Source organism: Glandiceps talaboti, chromosome 13 (genome assembly GCF_964340395.1).
Source record: "Glandiceps talaboti chromosome 13, keGlaTala1.1, whole genome shotgun sequence".
Classification (NCBI taxonomy): domain Eukaryota; kingdom Metazoa; phylum Hemichordata; class Enteropneusta; family Spengelidae; genus Glandiceps; species Glandiceps talaboti.
In genome coordinates, this window is record NC_135561.1 from 14,205,572 (window position 1) to 14,228,882 (window position 23,311).

General features: G+C 35.4%; 1 protein-coding gene across 1 annotated transcript; it reads right to left on the reverse strand.

Moving 5' to 3' along the window:
* On the reverse strand, nt 1–23,291 carry LOC144444171 (phosphatidylinositol 4-kinase beta-like). Its single transcript, XM_078133581.1, has 14 exons — nt 23,198–23,291; nt 17,719–18,450; nt 12,665–12,782; nt 7,989–8,218; nt 7,419–7,606; nt 6,818–6,908; nt 6,294–6,436; nt 5,587–5,805; nt 4,611–4,766; nt 3,865–4,047; nt 3,081–3,346; nt 1,871–2,003; nt 1,239–1,359; nt 1–400 (listed from the first exon to the last, which is right to left on the reverse strand). Exons 2-14 carry the CDS (start codon nt 18,281–18,283, stop codon nt 219–221), a joined length of 2,595 nt encoding a protein of 864 aa, XP_077989707.1. The 5' UTR covers nt 18,284–18,450; nt 23,198–23,291; the 3' UTR covers nt 1–218.
* Between the last annotated feature and the right edge of the window lie 20 nt (nt 23,292–23,311).

Here is a 23,311-nt window from a genome sequence, read left to right on the forward strand (position 1 = left end):
TTGTGCTAAAAATTTCACACAAGACATAAAATTTCCATTCAGGTAAAATTTCTGGAACTGGAATGGAACATATGCAATGCTGTTTTTTAAATGGAAAGTCTTCTCAAAGTACATCCATTTTGATGCATCTACCCCTACAATGAGAAAATGAAATATTCCTGTTCTTGTCTTTTGCAGACTACTTCATTGTTGTTCAGGGGGTTTGAAGTAAACTGGTCTCAGAGTATTCCATTGGTGAGGTATTGGAATCCATCATAGATTTTGGTCGTAAGGGAATGCATGCTGGACTCCACCATGTTCTCAACGAGGAGTTGGAGCTGCTCTTCTGTCAAATTCATGTGAAATCTATCTCTCATTGCACGTACAGTACTGGCACCTTGCTTGAAGCATGGAAGTTGAGCTGTTGGATAAATGAAAGAAATTCAGTACATTGCACCTTTATACAATGAGTAACACTGAAGTAAAGCACTTTTTCTATGTGCTACACTCGTTTATACAAAAATGTAGCATTCATATCAAGTGTAAAGTGTACTGTTTCAATTTGTTTATTTACAAGCCTAGTATGTGGCCTTTCTAATGTGGTCAATTAGCAAATGATAGTTGTACACTTTTACACTTTATGGGGATACTATAAACAATTGTGGTACATACAGAAAATGCTTTACTTTGGTGTTATGGGTTGTACTTGCACTACATTAATTGTAATAGATGTTAACTTTGAAAGTTTTACTTACTTGTGTAGTTACAAAATTTAATGCTATGACTCTTAACAACATCTCAGAGGATGAGAGAAATCCAAAATGGCTACTACAGATTACATGAGGTAACCTTTGACATCATAGAGGAGTATGGGTTTATCCAATATGGCTACTAGAGATAGTATGATTATGACCTTTGACATCATAATGGAGTATGGGAAAATCTAACATGGCTGATTCAACATGTACATGTATGCTTAAGACTGTACACTGAAGAACATACTCGGTTCATCCAAATGGATTACTCGATAATAATCTCAAATTTCATTTTGCTTTGCTGCTAAGCTTGAAAAATAAAAAACATAACAGATGCAATTTGACAAAACAGGAAAGACTTCTATCAATTCCAACAAGCAATAAAAAATATTACATCAGCGACATTCATGGTTATTGCCTTTTTTTCAGAACACAAAGAACTGCATAACTCACTAACTGACTACAGCTGAGAATGGTATGGCAGAGGAATAGCTGTAAACTCACCTGTCTGCATTATTTCAACAAGTGTAATTACTTTATCCATGTGTTTCCTTGCTGCTATAAAACCTTGTAGCATTAAAATCTTGAAATATTCAAACATGTCACTGCCCAGTCCTCCCATTACCTGTAAATAATACATCAAAGTTTCAATACAGAAAAACTATACATGCCGTTCCTATATAATGTTAACGTTCTAACAGCTACTTTTTCTTACTTTCAACTTTATATATACAGTAGTAGTAGTAGTGGTATGATGGTGGTGGTAGATGTTTATTATAGTGATTTGTGACAATTTACAAAATGAAAACATACAGAGAAACACTTTCACTATAAGTCACTCTAAAACAAAATTGTCTAAAACATCAAATAAGCAGTACAGTTGTCTAGTAAAGATATCATTTAAATCAACACAGTTTATCACAACAATCCAAATATGTACGAAATAAATTACAAATTCACTACTTGTACATAACCTTTCTCTTCTTCTGCTGAAGGCACTTTCAATGTGGTTATTGTTATTGTTAATCTAGAGTTGAAATATGTCTATCTTTATGTCAAAAAACGTAATGACCTCATATGAGAAACACCAAGCCTACATCATTTCTACTGTATCTTCAAGCACTATATCATCTTACCTCCACAAATTCATGAGTCAATTTGAAGTGTGAGCTCTCAAAGCCAAGGTTACGGGGTGAGTTGGACAAAATGAATCCAAAATCAATATGTATGATATGGCCAACTGAGTCCAACAGAATGTTACCATTATGCCTGTCATGGTAAGAAAAATAAATTCCTGTGAGTCTTAAACATCACTTCCAATTTGCATCTTTGTGTTGAGCATAAGATCATCATTTACCTGATGTAACTAATATCTTTATAAATACTACATAATCAACTTTACTGTGCAATTTTTTTTCTTCTTCTTTTGTGAAGGGCCAATGAGCACTGTTGTGGATATATGGCGGTATAGAAATGTTTCATTATGATATTATTATGATTATTATTATTTTCCTATCCTTACTATTACAAAATGTCTATTTGTCTTGCAAAATTGTTAATTAATGAATATCTCAGTTGCATGCTGATGCAACAATGTGACTAGAATCTGATCAAGGAGAATAGTTTATTTGTTTTATGTAACCATTTCATGACTACATGTACTATATTCATCCTTTACATTCTTTTTGTTTATAAATCAGCTGACTGCTTTCCTCCTTGCGAGGAATTTATCCAATTGGGATATCAAACTTAGCTTGGTACTGAGATTATAAAATCTAAGTATCTCTAAGATTAACTAGCACTGAATAGCATACACATGCAGTGTTCTTGTTAGACCTTTACCATAATTAACCAGTGACATGTTCTGTTGTTGATGGTTTGGAGACTACGATATGGTGGCTGTTTTGATACTGGTTTGATATAAAATGAAGATGTTTGGAGTGTGACTTATAACATATCATATCACGGTGGAAATCCAACATTACTAGCAGGCTTGCATTGTGCCCTGGTAACTTTGGTCAGGGAAAACACTACATGTAATACACTAACTGAAGATAACTTAGTAATAAGATTTTCTAAGTTTCCCATCTTTAATTGGCAAGCACTCTAGCATCATAAAATTGGTGCAAAGACTACCTAACTTACCTATCTTTCACTTGCATTAGCAAGCACCCTAGCATTATAAAATTGGTGCAAAGACTACCTAACTTACCTATCTTTCACTTGCATTAGCAAGCACCCTAGCATTATAAAATTGGAGCACAGCCTACCTAACTTACCTATCTTTTACTTGCATTAGTAAGCACCCTAGTAGTATAAAATTGGTGCACAGACTACCTAACTCACCTATCTTTGACTTGCATTAGATAGCACACTAAACAGTACGCTGCACAGCTTTGTACAAAGTTCCTCTGTGCAGTAAGGTACTCTTCGGTTGTAGGACCTCCAAATTCTTTGAAGAAATAGTTGAGAAGTGACATCTGACTGTGTTTCTTGATCTGGTGAAGTGAGACGGCATTGATAATGGGTTCAATCATACCACTATCATTTGATGTCACTACTATATGGAATGGGTAAAGCCACAGAGGAACGTGTTCAGCTCTCCAAATCATCTACAAAATTGAAACATGGGAATGTGAAATCAGAAAGTATTATATGACACGAGTAACACCACAAAGGAAACTATTCAACAATCGAAATCATCCACAAAATGCACAGAACGGAAAGATGAATTCATAAAGTATCTAAAACACATCATTTTCAATACCCTTCAATGATTGGCCTAGATCATATCACGTGATATGGACTATTGACCTATAGTGACCCCAATTTGCATATAGGGGCCACTAGTCATGTTATATTTTCCCAATATTCATGTAATACAGAGGTTTTACCAGCCATTTGCTTTAACTATGGAAAGAATATGTGCCTGAGAATATGTGGTATATAAAAGTTAAAACACTTATTGCCTGGTCGTATTTGGGCACTAGTAGACGTCATATTACCCCTGGTGCTGTTATGTAGTAACTATTTCCCTAGCCTTGGAAAATAGATGCTGCATAACAGCCCTTGGGGGCAATAAACATATACTAGTACCCTGACAATAAGTGTATATTGTGTTGTAGATTACCTGTAGTTGTTTGAGAATCTGGAATCCCAGTAATTCTTGTTTTAGATCATCACCACATTTGATAATAACTGATAAAAGATGCCAATTGGGTAAATGACCATAGGGTGAGGCTTCCTGTATTCTACGTTTTTTCTCTTCAAATGGTTCCTTCAAAGCAGCAGCTGACGGATCATCAGGATCTCTCTGATATCGGATAGATAATGACAAGTTTTACTTACGAAGCATTAATTTACAGAATTACATCAAAAACAATATTTTAGGAAGTCACACTTCTTAGCTTTTGTCCAGAGATTGTAATGTGTAAAAGCATTCATCGATTTTTTAAGCCCTCGCTTATTAATGTGCAATGGTTAATTTTATTTAAACCTTGCACAAAGATGACATACTATAGTATAGGGCCATACTTACATCAATATATATGTTTTGGGTGGAACACGCTATTACAATGGGTTCTGTCAATGCATCTGATCAGTCGTGCACAACCGTATGTCTGACATGCAATGGTCAATTTCATTTAAATCTTGCACAAAGATGGCATACTATAATATATTAGCCATACTCACACCAATATATAAGTTTGGGAGGAACAGGTTATTACAATGTGTTCAGGCCAGTTGTGCACAAGTGTTTGTCTGACATGCAATTGTCAATTTTATTCAAACCTTGCACAAAGTTAACATACAATAGTATATTATTAGCCATGCTCCCATCAATTTGTTTACTATGTTTTTCTGTCTTATTCCTACCTTGAATGATTTGCTAGGTTCATGTAGATGTTCAGATAGTCTTCTTCTGATATCCCCTGCTGCTATGTAGACAGGTTCTTTGTCACTTGTAGAACTATCGTGGGATATCTGAGATACACTGTCACTGGATATAGCCCTAGCATATTGTTGGTACTGCTACAGACAGAATATCATTATTAGTTTTACGTACGAAATTTGCATGAAATGAGATTTCCAATAGGGAAAAGCTGCCTATGCTTAAGAAACACAGAGTTGAGACATCAGGTTTTCCTTTTTTTGTTTAAATTGTGCATGTAAATAATACATGTAATGTACGTTGGTGCTTTACAGAGCTAAAGTGAAGTACATGTAGTGGATACTGTTCCGTCATTTCCCCAAAACAGCAAACAATTGGCTCAAAGAACCATGGTTCAATTCCAGGTTCTTGCATTTGTGCCATCTTATCAGTAAAGCTGTAAGGATTAGTAGCTAGTCCTGAGCAAAATAATGGTCTTACATGTAATGATTACATGTACATACATGTAAGACCATTATACTGCTCAGGACTGACGTTTTCTATAACTCTATCAATCATCTGTTTTGTACACCCATATATTAATTACACCGAAGGGTACCTTTTTCACTTCTTCAGCAGGGGTTTTACAGTGATAAGTCCTACACAAGTATTACAGCACTTCAAGTCACAAAAGATTTACAGAGCTGATTACAGAATTTAAAATTAATGTGAAGGCAAGCTAGAATAGTTTTCAGCAGGAGTGTGAAAGTCAGTTTACTACTCAAATCATTAAAAAAGTAGGCATTTCTAGAGCAGTGGGTTCCTGTGCCATATACCTTCCTACCCCCCCCCCCCCCACACACACACACATTATTTTGATCCAGGATACATAACATAACAACATAATTTTTTTGTCATGCAAATTTTCCATGGCTCTTACCATTATTTTGCAGGGAGGACACAGAGTGTGATCGTACCCACCTGTAATATCATGTCATCATCCTGTGACCAGCAATCATCATCTTGGTCATTCTTAGAGTAGACAGAAAAGCTACCAGGTGGTGTATCGTTAAGATGACAGTCTGGTAGATTCTCTTCTGATCTAGTGTACCTGAGTGTGTTTTCTAGTAACTTGGTTGGGAGAGGTGATGTGTTCTTGTCTTCACACTCCAGTACTTCCACATAAATTAAGTACGGTGCCTGTATGGATGGATGGAAATACATAATTACTCATTTTACTTGAAATTTAGATTTGTGAACACTGGACTGTGCTGTGTTTGAGTTACGGTTTAAGAACAGTAATTAATTAACCAGAAACAGAGAGGGTTGAAAGGAGGGTATGAACTTATTTTCACAACATTCAACCATGATTTATTTTTGGAATAAGGAAGGGTTGGATTACATGTACCTACATTGAGGATTATAGGTAATAATACGTGATCATTCATACACATCCTTGGTTTATAGTGATATTCATAAAGTAAAGAACAAACTCCCCTGTACAAGTCAACACATAAAGAATTTGAACAGCCCCTACCCCCATTCCCATCCACATCCCCACCCCATATAATTTGAATACATTTTCGGACAGTTCATCCTCAATGAAAACTGTGACTGTGCACAATTCGTGCAAGAAAGTGACCCATGGTATATTCTAATAACATTTGCTACATAATACTAAGACATACCTTGTCCTTGGAGTTGAGTACCACTGCTGCATTGGGTGGTATCCTTACAATATGGTGGTTGGCTGGTATACAGTCAAACGGTAACCAGATACGGGCTGGTAGATTCAGATTCAACATGGCTAGCTCTGCATATAACCTATTAGCTGTTAACAATAAGAAAAGGCAATGGTTACAACACTAGTATTTTTAGATTTAAGATGGGGACCCCATGAGTACCTAATTGTGTGAAAATGATCATTTTTTGGCTGAAATTTAGGAAATGCAATAAACGATGTAGATCTTTGTTTCTTTCTGACTGTCATTTCTATGTCATCCAGATTATGAAATGAAAGTTTCATGAACATGTACACATACACTAATTTTTCAAAAAAAATTAATTAATTTTCAATATGTTTTTTTTTTAAATTTTGTAACCGACCAATTGACCCATTGTTTTAGAGGTGTTATGATGAGAAACACAGCATTAAGTATGTGTGTCGTGATGTAAAGTTGTGTATTTAGTTGAACTTTCAGGGATCACTTACTTCTGGCTTCCCTTGTAGCTAACCCTTGTAGTCTTTTACCTATACCCATTAATGCATTCAGGAATTCTAATTCAGGTTGTAGTCTGGGGGACTGAAAAGAAGCAGAAAAATTGTTGAAAGTTAAAGTATAGCTCAGGAATCTCAACATATGGTTGGTGCAGGCATTACCCCTTCTATGTGCTTACACAGACTTGTGAGGTGTTAGTGTCAGCCTAGTGTTAGCACAGAGCTTGCCTTGTGGCTGGTACAGGTATCAACCCTTCTAGGTGCTAACACATACTGATGAGGTGTTAGCATTGGCATGCAGTGTTAGTCCTGAGTTTGCCGGATGTTAACATAGGGCTGTGTAGGCATTAACCTGTCCAGCTGCTAACACATGCCATACATTCAGCCCACATTTTTCCTCATTTGGGACACCCTCGTGTGACAGGATTTTTTTAATGACATACATGTATATAAATACCGTAACATTGGCATAAATAATACCAACTAATTTCACCTTGTTTTTACATTCCTGTTTTTGTTAGGCCACAAAATTTCACAAAGTATCCTTTCCTTTAAATTATGCATCACCAATTTCAAAAATTTCTTAAATACTTACATTGCACACACATTCTCTTCGTTTTCTAGGTCTTCCAGCAAGATCATGGAGTAAACTGGCTGAATTATCAAAACATGTACATCCAGAACTGAATGCCCTTCCTGACGTCAAGTCACCCATACATAACTTTGATGTGCTGGCTGACCGCATCAATGTCAATCCTGTGTTGTTACTGTTTACGGATATCGCTGTTTGAAACAAAATTAATTAATCAATCAATTACTATCAAGGCAACAGGTCTAGCAGCTTTGACGAAGTCATGCACGCATACATACACACATGCATCATCATCATGCACAAACACACACACATACACACAGACAGACACAGAGAGACACACGCATGCACACACACGCGCACACACACACACACACACACACACACACACACACACACACACACACACACACAGCCCCGAGTTAACACGAGTTAATTTTTGACCCTGTGACTGAGTACAAATTCTCATTTGTAAATATACCCTCGAGACCATGAACATTCAGTCTCAAGTCACAGTACATATACATAAAATTTCATAATTCCACACACAAAAATTAAACACATATAAATTACCTGCAGATGCATCAGATCTGGACCTCTGATGTGTTTTTCTGGTGGGTGACGACACTGGACTGGTAGGACTTCCTGCCTTTGTGGGTTTTGGTTTGAGTTCTTCAGACAGAATCATCTTCCGAAGCTTTGCAGCCCGACTTTGTCTTCTGGGTTTAGGTGTTTGTCCATTGACAGTGTATGCACCTAACAACCAGGCAGCATGCAGGGAAAAGTCTACACTGGAACGACACCTGAAATAAACAATTATGATTTTACTTCAAATGAACTTCTAATAAATTTATTGGATAAGGACATATCTATAACAACTGTTAGAATTTTGTATCAAATTGAAGCTAACAGTACCATTACCAATATAAAGACTACAGCCGAAAAAACAAAAGCATTGGGCTCTTGCTCTCATGAGGGCGCTAATGTAGCTAGGTACAGTAATGAGGTATAGACAATTTAATGGAATTTCAACGATTTTAATTCCTCAGCTATTACTAAGTAAATGACATGCCTATGTCTACTATTATAGTTGACCACTTTTTGCCTTATCACCTTTTGAAAGAAATTGGGTTATGCATTTCAAGGTAGAACACACACGACTGGATAAGCATACTCTAGCATGTGGATGAACGTTAATGTAAATATATGCATGGATGCTCGGGAGCACTAAAGCACTGGTACGGATACTGCCAAAAAGTATAATTCATTTGCATATTGTACAACAGTAGATCAACTTTATAGTATCAATAAACACATGCCTTGGGTAATGTGACAAAGAGTAAATAACTCAGAAAAACAGTGTTTTTTTCTGGGGGGGGGGAGGTTGTTAAGGCTCTCTTCTATTCACTTGTCATAATTTGGCTGCACTGTTTGTACAAACAACAAGCTAAGATTTATAACATGTTTACTTTGCAGCCTGTGAAATATGATAATGAGAAAATCTGATGAAAATAGAATGTATGGTACACTGCTGGGTATTTACAGTTAGTTTGCTGGCAGGGTTATGAAAATAGAAAATAACAGCATAATACAGAGATATTGTAATGATATGGGTGACGAATGTCCTCAGCAGTGTGCCCTTGAAAAAAAAAATGTCAATTTGATGTGCCACTGACGCACACAATTTCTAGTGACGCACCAAAATCTGGTGTTCCTCTATCTCTTACTATGTAGTGACTCACAACTTGTTCTCATTTTGACTCACAGCAACAAAATTTGGCTATCATTAGAGGGTACACTGGTCCTCAGTATCTTTATACAGTATGGTCAGTGTTTTATGTGATGGTGGAGAACTGCTATGTACATATTGGTAAAATCTACCTGACCTTCTCCAGTTGTTTTTTTTACTTTAAGATGAAATCTTTGCCTCGAAAATAATTCCCAAAACATTGAAAAATGTGTATATCAGTACTTTTAATCCTTTTCCATTTATCAGAGGTTCAAATCACATTTAAATAATGGTACTTTGCATTCATGCACTTATCTTCTAACCTTTAGAATTTGTAATGGAAGTGTACATGTATACACTATTATTGTACTTATAACTTGGTGTCCATTCAAGTCCTTTCTACTATCCAAAATCACTGTACATTTGAAACTATCAATCCCTAGACTATGTTCCTGACATACAATGTATATACCACTTAATAGCATGTTGCCCTTGACAATGATCAATGTGATCTGGTGTGACTGTGAATGTGGGTGCATCTGTATAAACAAGAAATTGGGGATGCATTTGTACATTTGTATAATGAATATCATCCAGTCATCATCACAAAAAAAGCCATGGTATTAGTTAGAATATACAATTTGGTATAATCTATTAATGTGCCTCATTGTATCCATAAAAATACTGCCAATGGCAATGTGCACAAATGAAATCCAATGTCTGACATACGTATATGCAGTGAGAGAAACACACTTCAAATATGAAAACACCCCTACAGGATAATGGAACATCCCATGAACTTTAGCCAAGTGATTATGTAACACAATATAACCATAAATCATAGACTTCCACTGTAAAAGACAACCTATTTTGACTCTTTTGGATGTACCTTAAAAAACACGGCTCAGATTGCTTGTCCCTACCGAATTTGAAATGACTCCATGGTTTCTCACTTTAAGTTGTTCACATACACACACAAATACATGCACACACACCCACACACATATATCTGTGCACACCTACATACCCACGGACTTGATGCCTATAGCACGCTGAACCTCAGTTCAGATGTGCTAAAGACCATATCTACAAGTACACCACCTATAAGGACTATACCAAATGGAAATCAATACAAAAAAATAAAATAAAAATAACAGATGAATCAGTTCTCTTGTTAAAAAGTCTGATGACACAATCCTCTACTTGAAATCTGTGTCCTGATTATTTAAATGAACAAAGATATGGAATAATCAGATGCTATCAGCTGTCACTTGGTCCACGCTATACAGTTAAAGCAACACTCAAAGTGTGTTAACCTTTAAACAATGGCTATTACAGCTATCATTGCATTGTCTTATCTCCAGATTACATTGTACTGATTAGGCGCATCCTATCTTGTCATGAAACGACCTTTAACCTGGGTCAATCTTCCAGCTGATTGAGGTCAAACCACACACAATACTAACAATTGCACAAACTAGCACAGTAGGGCAGTGGGTAAGCTATGTATATCTCTAAAGCCATCACAAAGACTGAGAGATAGGGCAAAATATCAAAGTCTTGTGGTTCACCGCAACAATAGGTTACATGTTAAACTAATTCAAGTATTTGTATTGGGTCCAGATTAAACAGAATGTGAGAAAGAATTTAAATCACTTTAGAGATATATAAAGGTATTTAAAATTTTGAAATCATGTGTACAAAATGTACTTGTAGCTAGTAGGGTAGGATTTCAGAGTGGTTCATTAGTTGTTAGACCTGCACTACTTCTCACTGGAGTATTATTTTTTCAATCAGAAAACTACTGAACAACATATTCACTGGACATTGTTAAAAAACAAAACAATAATTAGACAATTGTACATGTCAATTAGATGTCTATTTTATCTATAAGAAGTTTAGCAATAAGTGAAAATCATGCTTTATTTGGCATGTTGATTTTTTGTATGCGGACCCAAAAATCAATTTGAATGGATTTACTGCACCATACCCTGTGTGTGGGTACTGCTACACAAAATACATGTACATTCACCAACAAGTGATTCAATACTCTTCAGGGTGTATGATTGTAGGATTTAAGTTATTATGTGTAACCAAATAGTTTTCAAAAAAATGAATTCTTGTGGCAGCTGCTAGTTAAATATCAGATATATAGTTTAAAATTATCAAAGCCTTGTGTTTTTTGTAGCCTCAACTACCAGTATGTACTGATGCATTTATGTTACATTATATACATGTACAATGATCTAACACAGAATAACAGGGACTATTCAGAACCTCAGAGACAGACATTTAATATTCATTGAATAATTTATATCAAGTATCAATTAATAACGATATATTTAACTGTAAGCCACAGATGAGCACATTACTTATACTAGAATGAATAGCCAATATTCAGTACACCCCTGACAATGCTGACGAGACGGAGCAAAACTTCCACGAAATTTTTTGACTGTGAGTTATAAAAATGTTCATTAGTTAATTCATATTAATAATACCAATACAGATAAATGGTTGGAACTCTTATTACTAACATATTTATGCATCTGAGAAATATAAGTTTTTTACTGTTACTTTGTCAAAAGAAAACTATTAGACATTTTAAAGATGTGTTCTAAGTTTGGTGAGGTCATTTCTATCTGTTTCCTGTTAAAATAGTGTGCATCAGGGACAAATTTCCTTGAAATCAAAATCTTCAATGCTCTCTAAAGTTTGTTATATGATAGCTTGTTCCTGGTCTTTTAGAAATAATTTAAGAGATTTGAGGTTTATTGTCTTGTTTTCGAGGAAATTGTCGATCTTTTATTTTCCCCATAGAATTATAAACAGTATCATTGGTGGCCATATTGGATTCTGGAATGACTAAATTTTGATATCATTTTGACCTCTACTGGCGGCCATATTGGATTCTGGAATGACTAAATTTTGATATCATTTTGACCTCTACTGGTGGCCATATTGGATTCTGGAATGACTAAATTTTGATATCATTTTGACCTCTACTGGTGGCCATATTGGATTCTGGAATGACTAAATTTTGATATCATTTTGACCTCTACTGGTGGCCATATTGGATTCTGGAATGACTAAATTTTGATATCATTTTGACCTCTACTGGTGGCATATAGGATTCTGGAATGACTAAATTTTGATATCATTTTGACCTCTACTGGTGGCCATATAGGATTATGAAATGTCTAAATTTTGATATCATTTTGACCTCTACTGGGGGCCATATTGGATTCTACGGCCATATTGGATTCTGGAATGACTAAATTTTGATATCATTTTGACCTCTACTTCAAAAATTTGTATGGTGAACCCAGATTTCTTTTTTATTGATTTTGAGGTTGAAGTTCTCTTGACCAAAGTAACAAAGAAATTTCTTTACAGAGTTTATTTCTGAGGTACATATACATTTTCTGTTAACAACCTGCTGTGACTGTCAAGCTCCTCCCCTTCCCAACTTGGTTGAATTTTTTTTACACTCACAAATATAGAATTCCAAATCACTTACCTGGCCACTATAAACGGATGAAGTGCATCAGCTACATCGTTCATATGAATGTACATGTTAAAAATCTGAGGCAGATAAAAATTGCAATCTTCGTTGGGAAAACTAAAAAACTTATTTCCTGTGAAAAAATGAGGAGAAAACAAGCACAAATTAATTAAAGGATATCACAAACAGATACATAATCAATACATTACTGCTTTCAAATTATTATTCTTTTTAAAAATATCTTTAGTGTATTAAATTAAGTTCTATAATAATATGGTAAGGGGGTTTCAATTTATTTTTCTTTCTATCAAAATTGTAAATTTATAAACTGAATTCTGTTTTACACCGTGGATGTTCATTTGTAAGTGCTTCTTTTACAGTTTCAATACAAAACTGTGATGTTCGATGAATATGGTAATTTTCAAATGCTAGTATGAACAGAAAATTCAGTCTTCAGTGAAGTGCAGAGTGGCGACAGCAATTGTTCTACTTGAATTATGATAGTGTTTCCCTTTAATAATTTTCAAATGAGGACTCAAAGCAATGTGTCTGATGTAAAGTACATGTACAACACATTGCAGGTTAGTGTTCACTGGCTCCGTTTCATACCACCACACAGAAACCAATAAGAAACTGCACATGCTACATGTACATTTACATGTAAAGTTACCATGATTGCAATTTCTTGCTACATTTAGTCTGAACTAGACACAGACACGCAGGTGCCATGTTTTGACATCTACATTTGATGTCTGCTTGGTGGTATGGTACATGTACTTCATTTCAATTAGACAAAAATGTAGCAAGAAATTAACAAATTAAATGATGTGCGTGCAGTAGTACTTTGAGCACACCCTGGAAAGCACTGTTTTGTGTCTGTCGGGCAGATCCCACAAACGTACAGATGTTTCAACAGAGCCTATAAGAATTGTTGCGTTAAGACTTGTGGTAATACTAACGCATTGACTTGTGGGTACATAAGCGCTATCTCACGTGATCTGTAGTACCTACGGAATGGTGAGGTAGAACTGTATTCACTCAATCTTGCTATCTTAAAGTTAAAGTGTAACATGTACAGTTTCTTACTGCAAGGTTACAAGTACCAGACAGTGAGTTAAACAGTAATCTGCAATACACTGTACATTGAAATTGAAACAGCACTGCTTCAATTTTTGAGCCACCTCAAACTTTTGTGTTCCCTAACCTTTATACTATTTGGTGACTCACTAAAAACCTGTTGTTGTTTTTTTATCATTTTGACCTGCAACAAATACTTGGTCTTTTATTCTAATGACTCAGAAACCAGAACAGTATAAAAAAAAAACTTTTCTGAAGTTGCTGGTTGGAGACGAGAGAAAGAATAGATTGGGTATGGTGACCATTTTGATACCATTTTCACAAAAAATGAAAATGGATCAAGTTAACTGACCTCTGAACTCTGTCTCATTAGCTGAGGATTTACATATTTTTGTATTTATATATGTTACTAATGTAGACACTACGTACTCTACATGCACAAGGCAAACATGCCCTTTTGCTTGGTACCCGAGAAAAGTACAGAATACATGTATATGTAGTCACGATTTGCACCAGCAATATTTGAATTTAACATTGGTAGCAGAAATGACTTCAAGTATAAAAATCTACCGCCATTGGGCCCAGACACATACATATGTGACACAGAAGTACGAACTTGTCGTTTAGAAACTCATGACACATTTGAACAAGAAGTGGCAGGCATTAGCGGTAACATTATCGTTGTAGAAGAGGACTTTGAGATCCTTGCACGACAAATGTGTCAAGGAAGTTTTGAAGATCCCTATACTATAGGACATACATTTTGTATGGCACATCCTGCTGTGTAAACTGTTTAAAACAACTAATTATAAGTAAAATAGATACAAGACACTGTTATATCAACATTTGTACATGTACTGTATGATGAGCCAATATCCCAAAATGGCGTCATCTAATAAAATCTATCCTAGCAGTTTTGAAAGCACAAACTTTGACAAAGCGCTGGATGAGGAAATAGATCGTATGAAGGATGACCTCAAGATCATCCTGTCCGGATGTCTGGCAGTGTGTTATTATACTACACATGTATGATATGGTGAAATTGATAACATGCCAACAACCCTGTAATTAAACAAATTAAAGTATCCAAACATCACTCATATACACCTAGGAATTTAATTTAGCTAAACTCAACAATATTAATGTAGTATTACGTCAACAAATTTACAAATTAAAAGTGGGCTTTGACGCAGATTACGATATAAGAAACAGTATACATTGTACACTCTTTTTTGTATATGTTATCTGCTGAAAGTGACAATAAGCTGATTTTATAACCTGTGTTAATAATGTGAAAACACTTACATGAACATCAATTTAATTTAATATACTGATAGTATAGTGTTACCTAGTGTTAATGTATTCCCTTGATGGCCTTATACTGTCTTCTAATGTTGTTATAATACCATACAAATGTACATGTAGTTAATCATTTTTTTAAATGGCATAATATTTCAATAGTGGTTTCTTTGAATTTTTAGTATACTAAGTATCTATGTAATAAATTACATGTATATCATTACACAGTCTTAAGATGTATTACATGCTTAAATACCAGTTTTCAGTTTTGCCAATATCACGTACAATGTAATTGTAAGGCCAAAAAAAAGAAGAAAGAATTGTTTCTGGTCAGCAAGTGCATCATTTAAATATCCCTGCGTCTGTCTTTGTGTGTGTGTGTGTGTGTGTGTGTGTGTGTGTGTTTGTCCAGCCCATGCAGTCTGCAGACGATATCCATGGGGAAACACAATAATAACCCTCCCTACTGCAGAGCCAATCATGAACAAGCAAATGACATCTGCCCCACATACACACTTGCTCTAAAATACTAAATAAAAAGAACAGTAACTGCCATAAATTGTAGTAGACTGAGTGACAGGTTTGTTGAGAATTAAAAAAAAAAAATCGTGTTATCACAGTTTAGACAAACTGTCTTGACCAGAAACAATTCTTTTTTTTTTCTTTTGGCCTAATACTATCTAATGAAATATGTTTCAAAAATGAAATAAAAAAGATACCATTATATGTGCACTAAAAATTACTCTCAAGCAACACATATTAAAATTCAGCATATGCCCTTGAATGGGGATATAATTACAAAAAATGTACTCTGAATACTGCTGACAAAAAAAGGATATTTTCACATGTACAATTCTAAACTAAAAGGTCACATTTAGGCATTACAAGGCAAACAACTGACAATTTTCAGCAATCAATTTTTTTCCCATACAATTTTCAATTTGCCCCATTTCAATTTTCTACCACAATAGAGTGTATGAATTGAGACCAGAGTAAGTGCAATATGCTAGGAACTAAACCATTCTAAAAGTAATTGCATACATATAATATGTACATGTATTTTGTTCATACACATCAAATAAATGGCCCTGAAGAGTGAATATATAGTAAAAACCCCAGTGTAGTAGCTAGCTACCACCGAGTTCTCATTAATTTTTAATAGATGAATACTGGACCAAATTTTTCCATGATTCCACTTCCAGCATGCCATAGCTGAATCACATCTCCACTATTCACTGACCATGCTGGTTTGACGTCCATGTGTAAATAATTCAATCATTCTGATAACTGAATTACATGTACCTCTCTACTGGTCATTAACAATTAATGCTCCATAATTGACCTGATGGCCATGTGTAAACAGTCTTGAATGAAAGAGGTACTGACCATTTACTCAATTATCAAGGAATTATAAATTTGTAGTAAACAGATACATATACCCCTCTGAGCAAGGGCTTAGGCATTCATACATCATACACAAGTTATAAATATAGAAAATGACCCCAAGAAAATGAACAGTATGGTTCAAATTACAGCTAGTGGGGATTTAACATAAAATTTGCATCTAAGTATTCAATACAAAATAGCCATTCATCACATTATACAAAGAATGTAGTGACCTTGCTGAGTTGCACAATACCAATACTGAGTTTAACCCATTCAATACAAGCCACATTGTGTACTCTGTTCTAATGGAGTGTTTTCTACAGGTGTCAAACACCACAATGTGATAGTATGCATTCCCACCAGAGTGTCCTCTAAGCCGACCCACACAATTTCTAGTGATGCACCAAACTTTGGTGTTCCCCTTTCTCTTACTATGTGGTGACTCACAAGAAATGCCAGTTTTTATCATATCGACCCACGACAACAAAATTTGGCTATTATTAGAGGGCACACTGATTCCCACATACATTTTTTGTACATGTACCTGTAGACCATGAACAGCCACGCCTTCTCATCAGTATGCCCTCTAACGATAGACAAATTTTGTTGTTGTGAGTCAAAATGAAAAAAGTGTGATTTCTTGTGAGTCACCACATAGTATAAGAGATAAATTTCGGGGAACACCAACACTGCAATACTAGAAATTGTGTGCGTCAGTGGCATGTCAAATTGGCTTAGAGGGCACACTGCTATGCACATGTACGGTAGTTGTGACTAATTTGGAAGGAACTTAATATACATTGTAATAGTTTCTTCTCAAGTCTATCTTAAGAGTCATTTATAAAAGTCATTTATAACACCAGTATTAATAACTTGGTGTCAGAAAATAACTCACTGATCTGTTGATTGTTCAACTGAATATCAAACTGATAAGTAAACAAACTGATCATAGACTGACTGATAAATATATTTATCAATTGATAGATTGATTGATTGATTGACTGATTAAATGATTGATCGCTTGATTCAATGATTAACTGAAGGATTCAGAGATTAATTGAGTCACTGATTCACTAATTGATTAATTGAATTTGATTGATTGATTGATTGATTGATTGATTGATTGACTGATTGATCGATAGTATATGTACTTACCTATGTAGAACAGAACTTCAAGTTCCTTAAACTGATACAAAGATGTACATGTAATCGCCATGGAAATAGACTGATTGATTGATTGATTGATTGATTGATTGACTGATTGCTTGATTGATTGACTGATTGATTGATTGATTGATAGTACTTACCTATGTATGACTGAACTCCATGTTCTTTAGACTTATACAAATACGTAATTGCCATGGAAATGTCAAATAATTTAGATTCAAATAATCTGAGAAGCCACGACTGTTTAGGAGGGGGAGGGTTGTCCATAAACATCCCCACTGCCCTATCAGAGGGGGGTCTGCTACCATCTACTTCACTAGCACCATTTCCATTTAATTGTATTTTCTTCAAGTCCAGGGACAAATCCATTTTGGAAGGATCTAATTTTGTCTCATAATCATCTCCTTTTAGAGTTGTTTCTAATTCTGGATCAGATTCCTCTAAATTATCATCTATCGACGGAACACTATTTGAAACACCGTTTGAATTTGGCAAGTGTTCCACTGCGTCATCACCATCTTCAACAACAGTTTCGTCACCGTCACCGTCACAGTCACCATCATCGTTGTAAGAATTTTGCATTGAATTCTGCATTGCGAGCGTGTATTTCTTGACGCTTATATCTGTAATTGTATCGTTCACTTCCTCTCGTTCGCCGTTCATCTCTTCTGACACCACGGCCACACAAGTACTGTTTACAGCCATTGTACATGTAAATTCCTCTTGAAAACACAAACCGACAACAAACAAATTTCCATTCTACCGGACAAACATTGGGGAGTTATATTCTAGTGGCTATTACTACACAGGTAGAGGTAAAGATAAAGACGGGTATTGAGACTGCTGCATATATGTAAGCCTCAAAAATATACCTGGAATAGAAAAAAAAATAGAAATTCATCAATTAAAAAAGATTGATCTTCATCAATTCATTGTATATTAATTAATTTCGAAACACTGAGAAAAAAAACACTAACATCAATACAACATTGACATTTACCATTCGCACATGTCAGCTAACATCGTAGGCAAAATGTCTGTCGTCTTGGGCTAATGTAATGGAGTGCGTAAGTGCGTACACAGACACAAATTTTTATGTGTGTACATTTATTTGAAAATGAGTCAAATATGCAAGATTTGATGAAAACAGAAACACTGACATTTGTAAGATTATCGTACCAGAGTTTAGAATCCTCACAAAAGTAAACTAGACAATGACTTGATATATTTATGGATTTAGATATAATCCTGTTGCCATGGTGATGGAATAATGACTATAGTGCCTCAAAGAAAGGCACATACATGAATGTACATGTAGCTTTCAACTCCTCTCTATACATTGTATATACATTGTCATCAACTTCCGACTAAATAACACACCCTGTGTGAATGTAACAGATTTAGTGTACAACAAGATTGGTTTGGGCCAAAAGATATGCATACTGTTACAATACATGTACATGTGTACATGTAGTCAACAAATATATAGCTTACATTTGAACACGGATGAATTACAAATGTCAGTGACTCAGGTACTGGAGAAAACCAGTTTGAAACTGAAACAGAATTGTGTAAGACTTGTTTTGTTCATAATAAAACAAAACAGAAACTGTGCTACATGTACATGTACATGTAGTTTAGAATTTACAATATTGAATGATCAATAAGGAAAGAATGTAGAAAGCTAAATCATCATCATCATCATCATCATCATCATCATCATCATCACTACTAGACAAACACTGGAAAACTGCACCATTCCCATACAACCTTATGCCTGACCCATACAATGTACCTCCAAATTCATTGTATCAACAAATATGCACTGAACTGTAACTAGACTTTAGCAAACCACTGGAACTTTGTACAGGTCTTTGACCTCTATCAATAGTAAAAGAAAAGTCTTGCCTTGAATGAGTTTATAGCCTGGAATCCCATGCAGATTGGCTTTTTTACATCCCATCAGCGTGGATTCCAGGCTAATGAGTTTAGACTAGAGTGGAGCAGTGACAACATATTCTGGTAGATTGCTCCATGATTGAAATACTCTGTGTGATGAAATGATGACGAATGTATACATGTAACATGTACAATAAACAATGCCTTTATTCAGATTGTTTTAACCAAAGTAACAGACTGAGAGAAGGGAAACTCCAAACATAGATTCATTGTATGCAGTACATTCAAACACAATTGTTGTGAGCAACCAATGACACATCTGACCAACCTCGATAAACAATACAAATGTATAAAATATAACGGGCCGTACATTTATCAAACTTACTCATAAATTTGTACCATGTTTCAACAGAACTACATTGTATACAACAAGTTTGTATTCTTTGTTTACCGTTACCCCTAGCCCTGTGACTAAAAACATATTTTGTATTGATACGACAGAAGGGGTCAACAGACTTTAATCAGTAGATAATAAATTATTATGACAGAAACATGATAGGCAGTTTGGAAATATGAATGTTTTGAAATGACCTCAGATAACCTTCTTCAGAGTATATAGATGATGTCATTCACGCATGATGATATGTACATGTAGTTAGTTGTAGTTCAGCTGTATTGTTTACATATAATTCTACACATGTGCATTGTACTGTATGTGTACATGTACATGCATACTTTAAACAATGGTATGAACTATTACTGTAAATGACTTGTTATTCTCATTCAACTTCCTGTACAGTAAACAGCTGCACTTGCTGCAACGGGGATGTTTTTTGAAACTGTTTTTTTTTTTCCTCCAGATATAATGGCTTAATTGTAATAATACTATAGTGTACACCCTGAACAGTATTGAATCACCTGTGGGTAAACATACAAAAAAATGTATTTGTACAGCAGTCCACATCAGTGTGCGCGCTAAGCCACTGACGCACACATTTTTTTAGTGACGTGCGAGAATTTGTTGTTCCCCTATCTCTTACTATGTGGTGACTCACAAGAAATGCCAGTTTTTATCATCTTGACTCGTAACAACAAAATTTGGCTACCATTACCGGGCACAATGGTACACATGTACATGTAAAATGTAGTACGGTGTAATACAATGTACATGAATATCCAATCAAATTGACCCTGAGTCCGCATCCAAAAATCAGCACCTCAATGAATCACAATTTCAACTTATTACTATACTACTTTTACTAGATAAAATAGACCTCTAATTAACATATGCAATGTCTAATTATTTGTATTTTAACCATTTTCAGTGAATATATTGTTGGTTGTCTGATTGAAAAAATAATACTCCAGTTACAGCAAGTGCAGGTACAATTTATAAATGATGAAATGCATTCAAGATAGCAGGTGTGCAATGGGATTCTTGTATAGCACTTTCCCACACACTATTCTACATGTAAATGTATTTTACAATTATCCCCATATATGGACCTATAGTGGCACAGCAGCCATTTATACTTCCTCAACACCATGGGGAGCATACAATCAATTGCAGCCTTTACATGTAGGAGTAAAGCATTCAAACTGCAATGTCTAGCCTACCAGGTCTACAACTTTTACCACTGGGTTGACTGAGGCACAATCACAGTTTAAATCTTGCCAGGGGACTTTAGCCCTTCACAAAAAAAAAATGGCAATGGCTAACCCATAGAAGCTCAACCCTGCAACATGCAAATTCCAAATCAGCCACTCTAAATATTCAACCATAGTGAATCTTAAAGACATGACATTTGGGGAAAAAAAGTTAAACAGTGGATCGATTGTACAATACATGTACATGTACAAATGTAGATGCATGTTTGAATTCCAGCTAGGGAGTTCGGGCTAGGAATTGGAATACATATGTAGGATTGGACTCCTTAACAGCATAAACCTGAACAATGTGCATTGTCTGCAGGCAGTGAACACTACATGTAACATTGTATACATGTACATGGAATGTACATTTTGGAAATATCTCCCAAAGTCTGCTCTTGGTTCATAGTGAATGTACAATGTACATATTAATGTATCACTACAACTAGGAAGTGTCGCCTGGAATCAATACTCTCTAAATCTACGCAACTGTAAAATGTCCTGCAGTTTGCATCATCAGAGACCAAGTTCATCCGTACCAGATGACTATAAGAGGAAGTGTTTCAATGTCCTAAACTATTTACACACAGTTGAATTTTTTAGGTTTAACTGTAGCTGCATTTATAGAAATAAAAATGGACATTATTGGTTTTGCAATTGTACATATTTGGGGGCTATGAACTTTTCTTGTATTGATCTAATAAGCTGCAATACACTACATTTTTTTAGCCTGAGGGTAACAAAAGCTGAATTAAGTTGTTCACTATCAGTGTTTCTTTTGCTAAGGGCTGTAAGTAGGTAAAATCTACTGGGGGTTCATTTTACCTGGGTTCCCAAACAATATTATCATTTACTCTATGGGGAAACATTGCCATTTTTACTCCGTTCTCTCTTTCTGTTACCAGGGTTACCCAACCTTAGCAAAAACACTGACTATGCTAAAATGTTCTTTACCTACCACAAATCTATTTGACCTTGCTGTTAAAATGCAGATATTAAAATTAATTTTGCTGACTGCAAACCCATTCAATTTCAAACATTATTTTCCAAATACACCCTACAGTATCACGAAATCGTATCCATGTTGTTGTTACTTTATATTGCTATTGCACACTGTCACCGTGAAATTAAACAAAAATACACAATTGAATATTAAACAAATTTCTCAAAATAGATAAATTCAAACCCAGCTGTCAGTTGTCTTTTTTAGAATAATTCATTCAATTTCAAGGTAAGAGAGAATTAAATTTCAATATCATCAACGCCAATTAGTACTGTACATAAATCCAAGGGTTTCGAAAAAGAAAGAAAAAAGAATATATATTTGTGTTCACAGCGATGATCTTATCGGTAGTACGGTTCACTAAACGGCGACGTCTCGACTGTGAATTGTGTTAATGATCTGGGCACTCCCAATCCACGTGATGGCATTGACTTTTACAACCCCCGATTGTCTTGTCAAATCACTCACTTTCCGTCAAACTCGGGGCACAACTGACAGTAGACATGGTAGACGGAGGATGCACTCGTACTATCATTTCCGTTATGTCATAGCAAATATAACTGATCATACCTTCTTTTCCGCATAACACATTCGTAAAAATTGGGGAATTAATTATGTGTTATTTGTTTATTTCAGAAGAAGATGGAATTATTTAATAAATGAACCGGTCGGTCTCTGGGCACAAGTACTTTCGCGATGTCGTCTAGATACAGACTCGGCTGGCTAGCTCACATTGACAACACGAATCGTCTACTGGCGACTTAACATCATTAATACAGTCGTGCCTATTTTAATTGTTATACACTTATTTTGATAACATGAAGATCAAAATAACTGTCACTGACTCTAAGAACGTAACGCCCTAACAACCTTGTCCACGATGTCAAATTTTATTCGGATGCCGAGAGCGACACACACACACACCTACGCATCTAGCTCGTTCATTTACTATATGGGCGATGTTAAGTTAGTGTAAAACTTTCAGAAACCTCTAACATCGCGGTCAACCATTACAACAAACTAATGGATACACAGAGGACATAGAAAAGAAATCGACTGTACATTACCTTACGTAAATTCAGAGTATGTGCTCCTAAATTCCTAGAAATAAACAGCATGAACCCCCTTACAGCACTCACGAAGGTGTATCCGCCATTTTGGATACCAGCGAAATCTCGCAG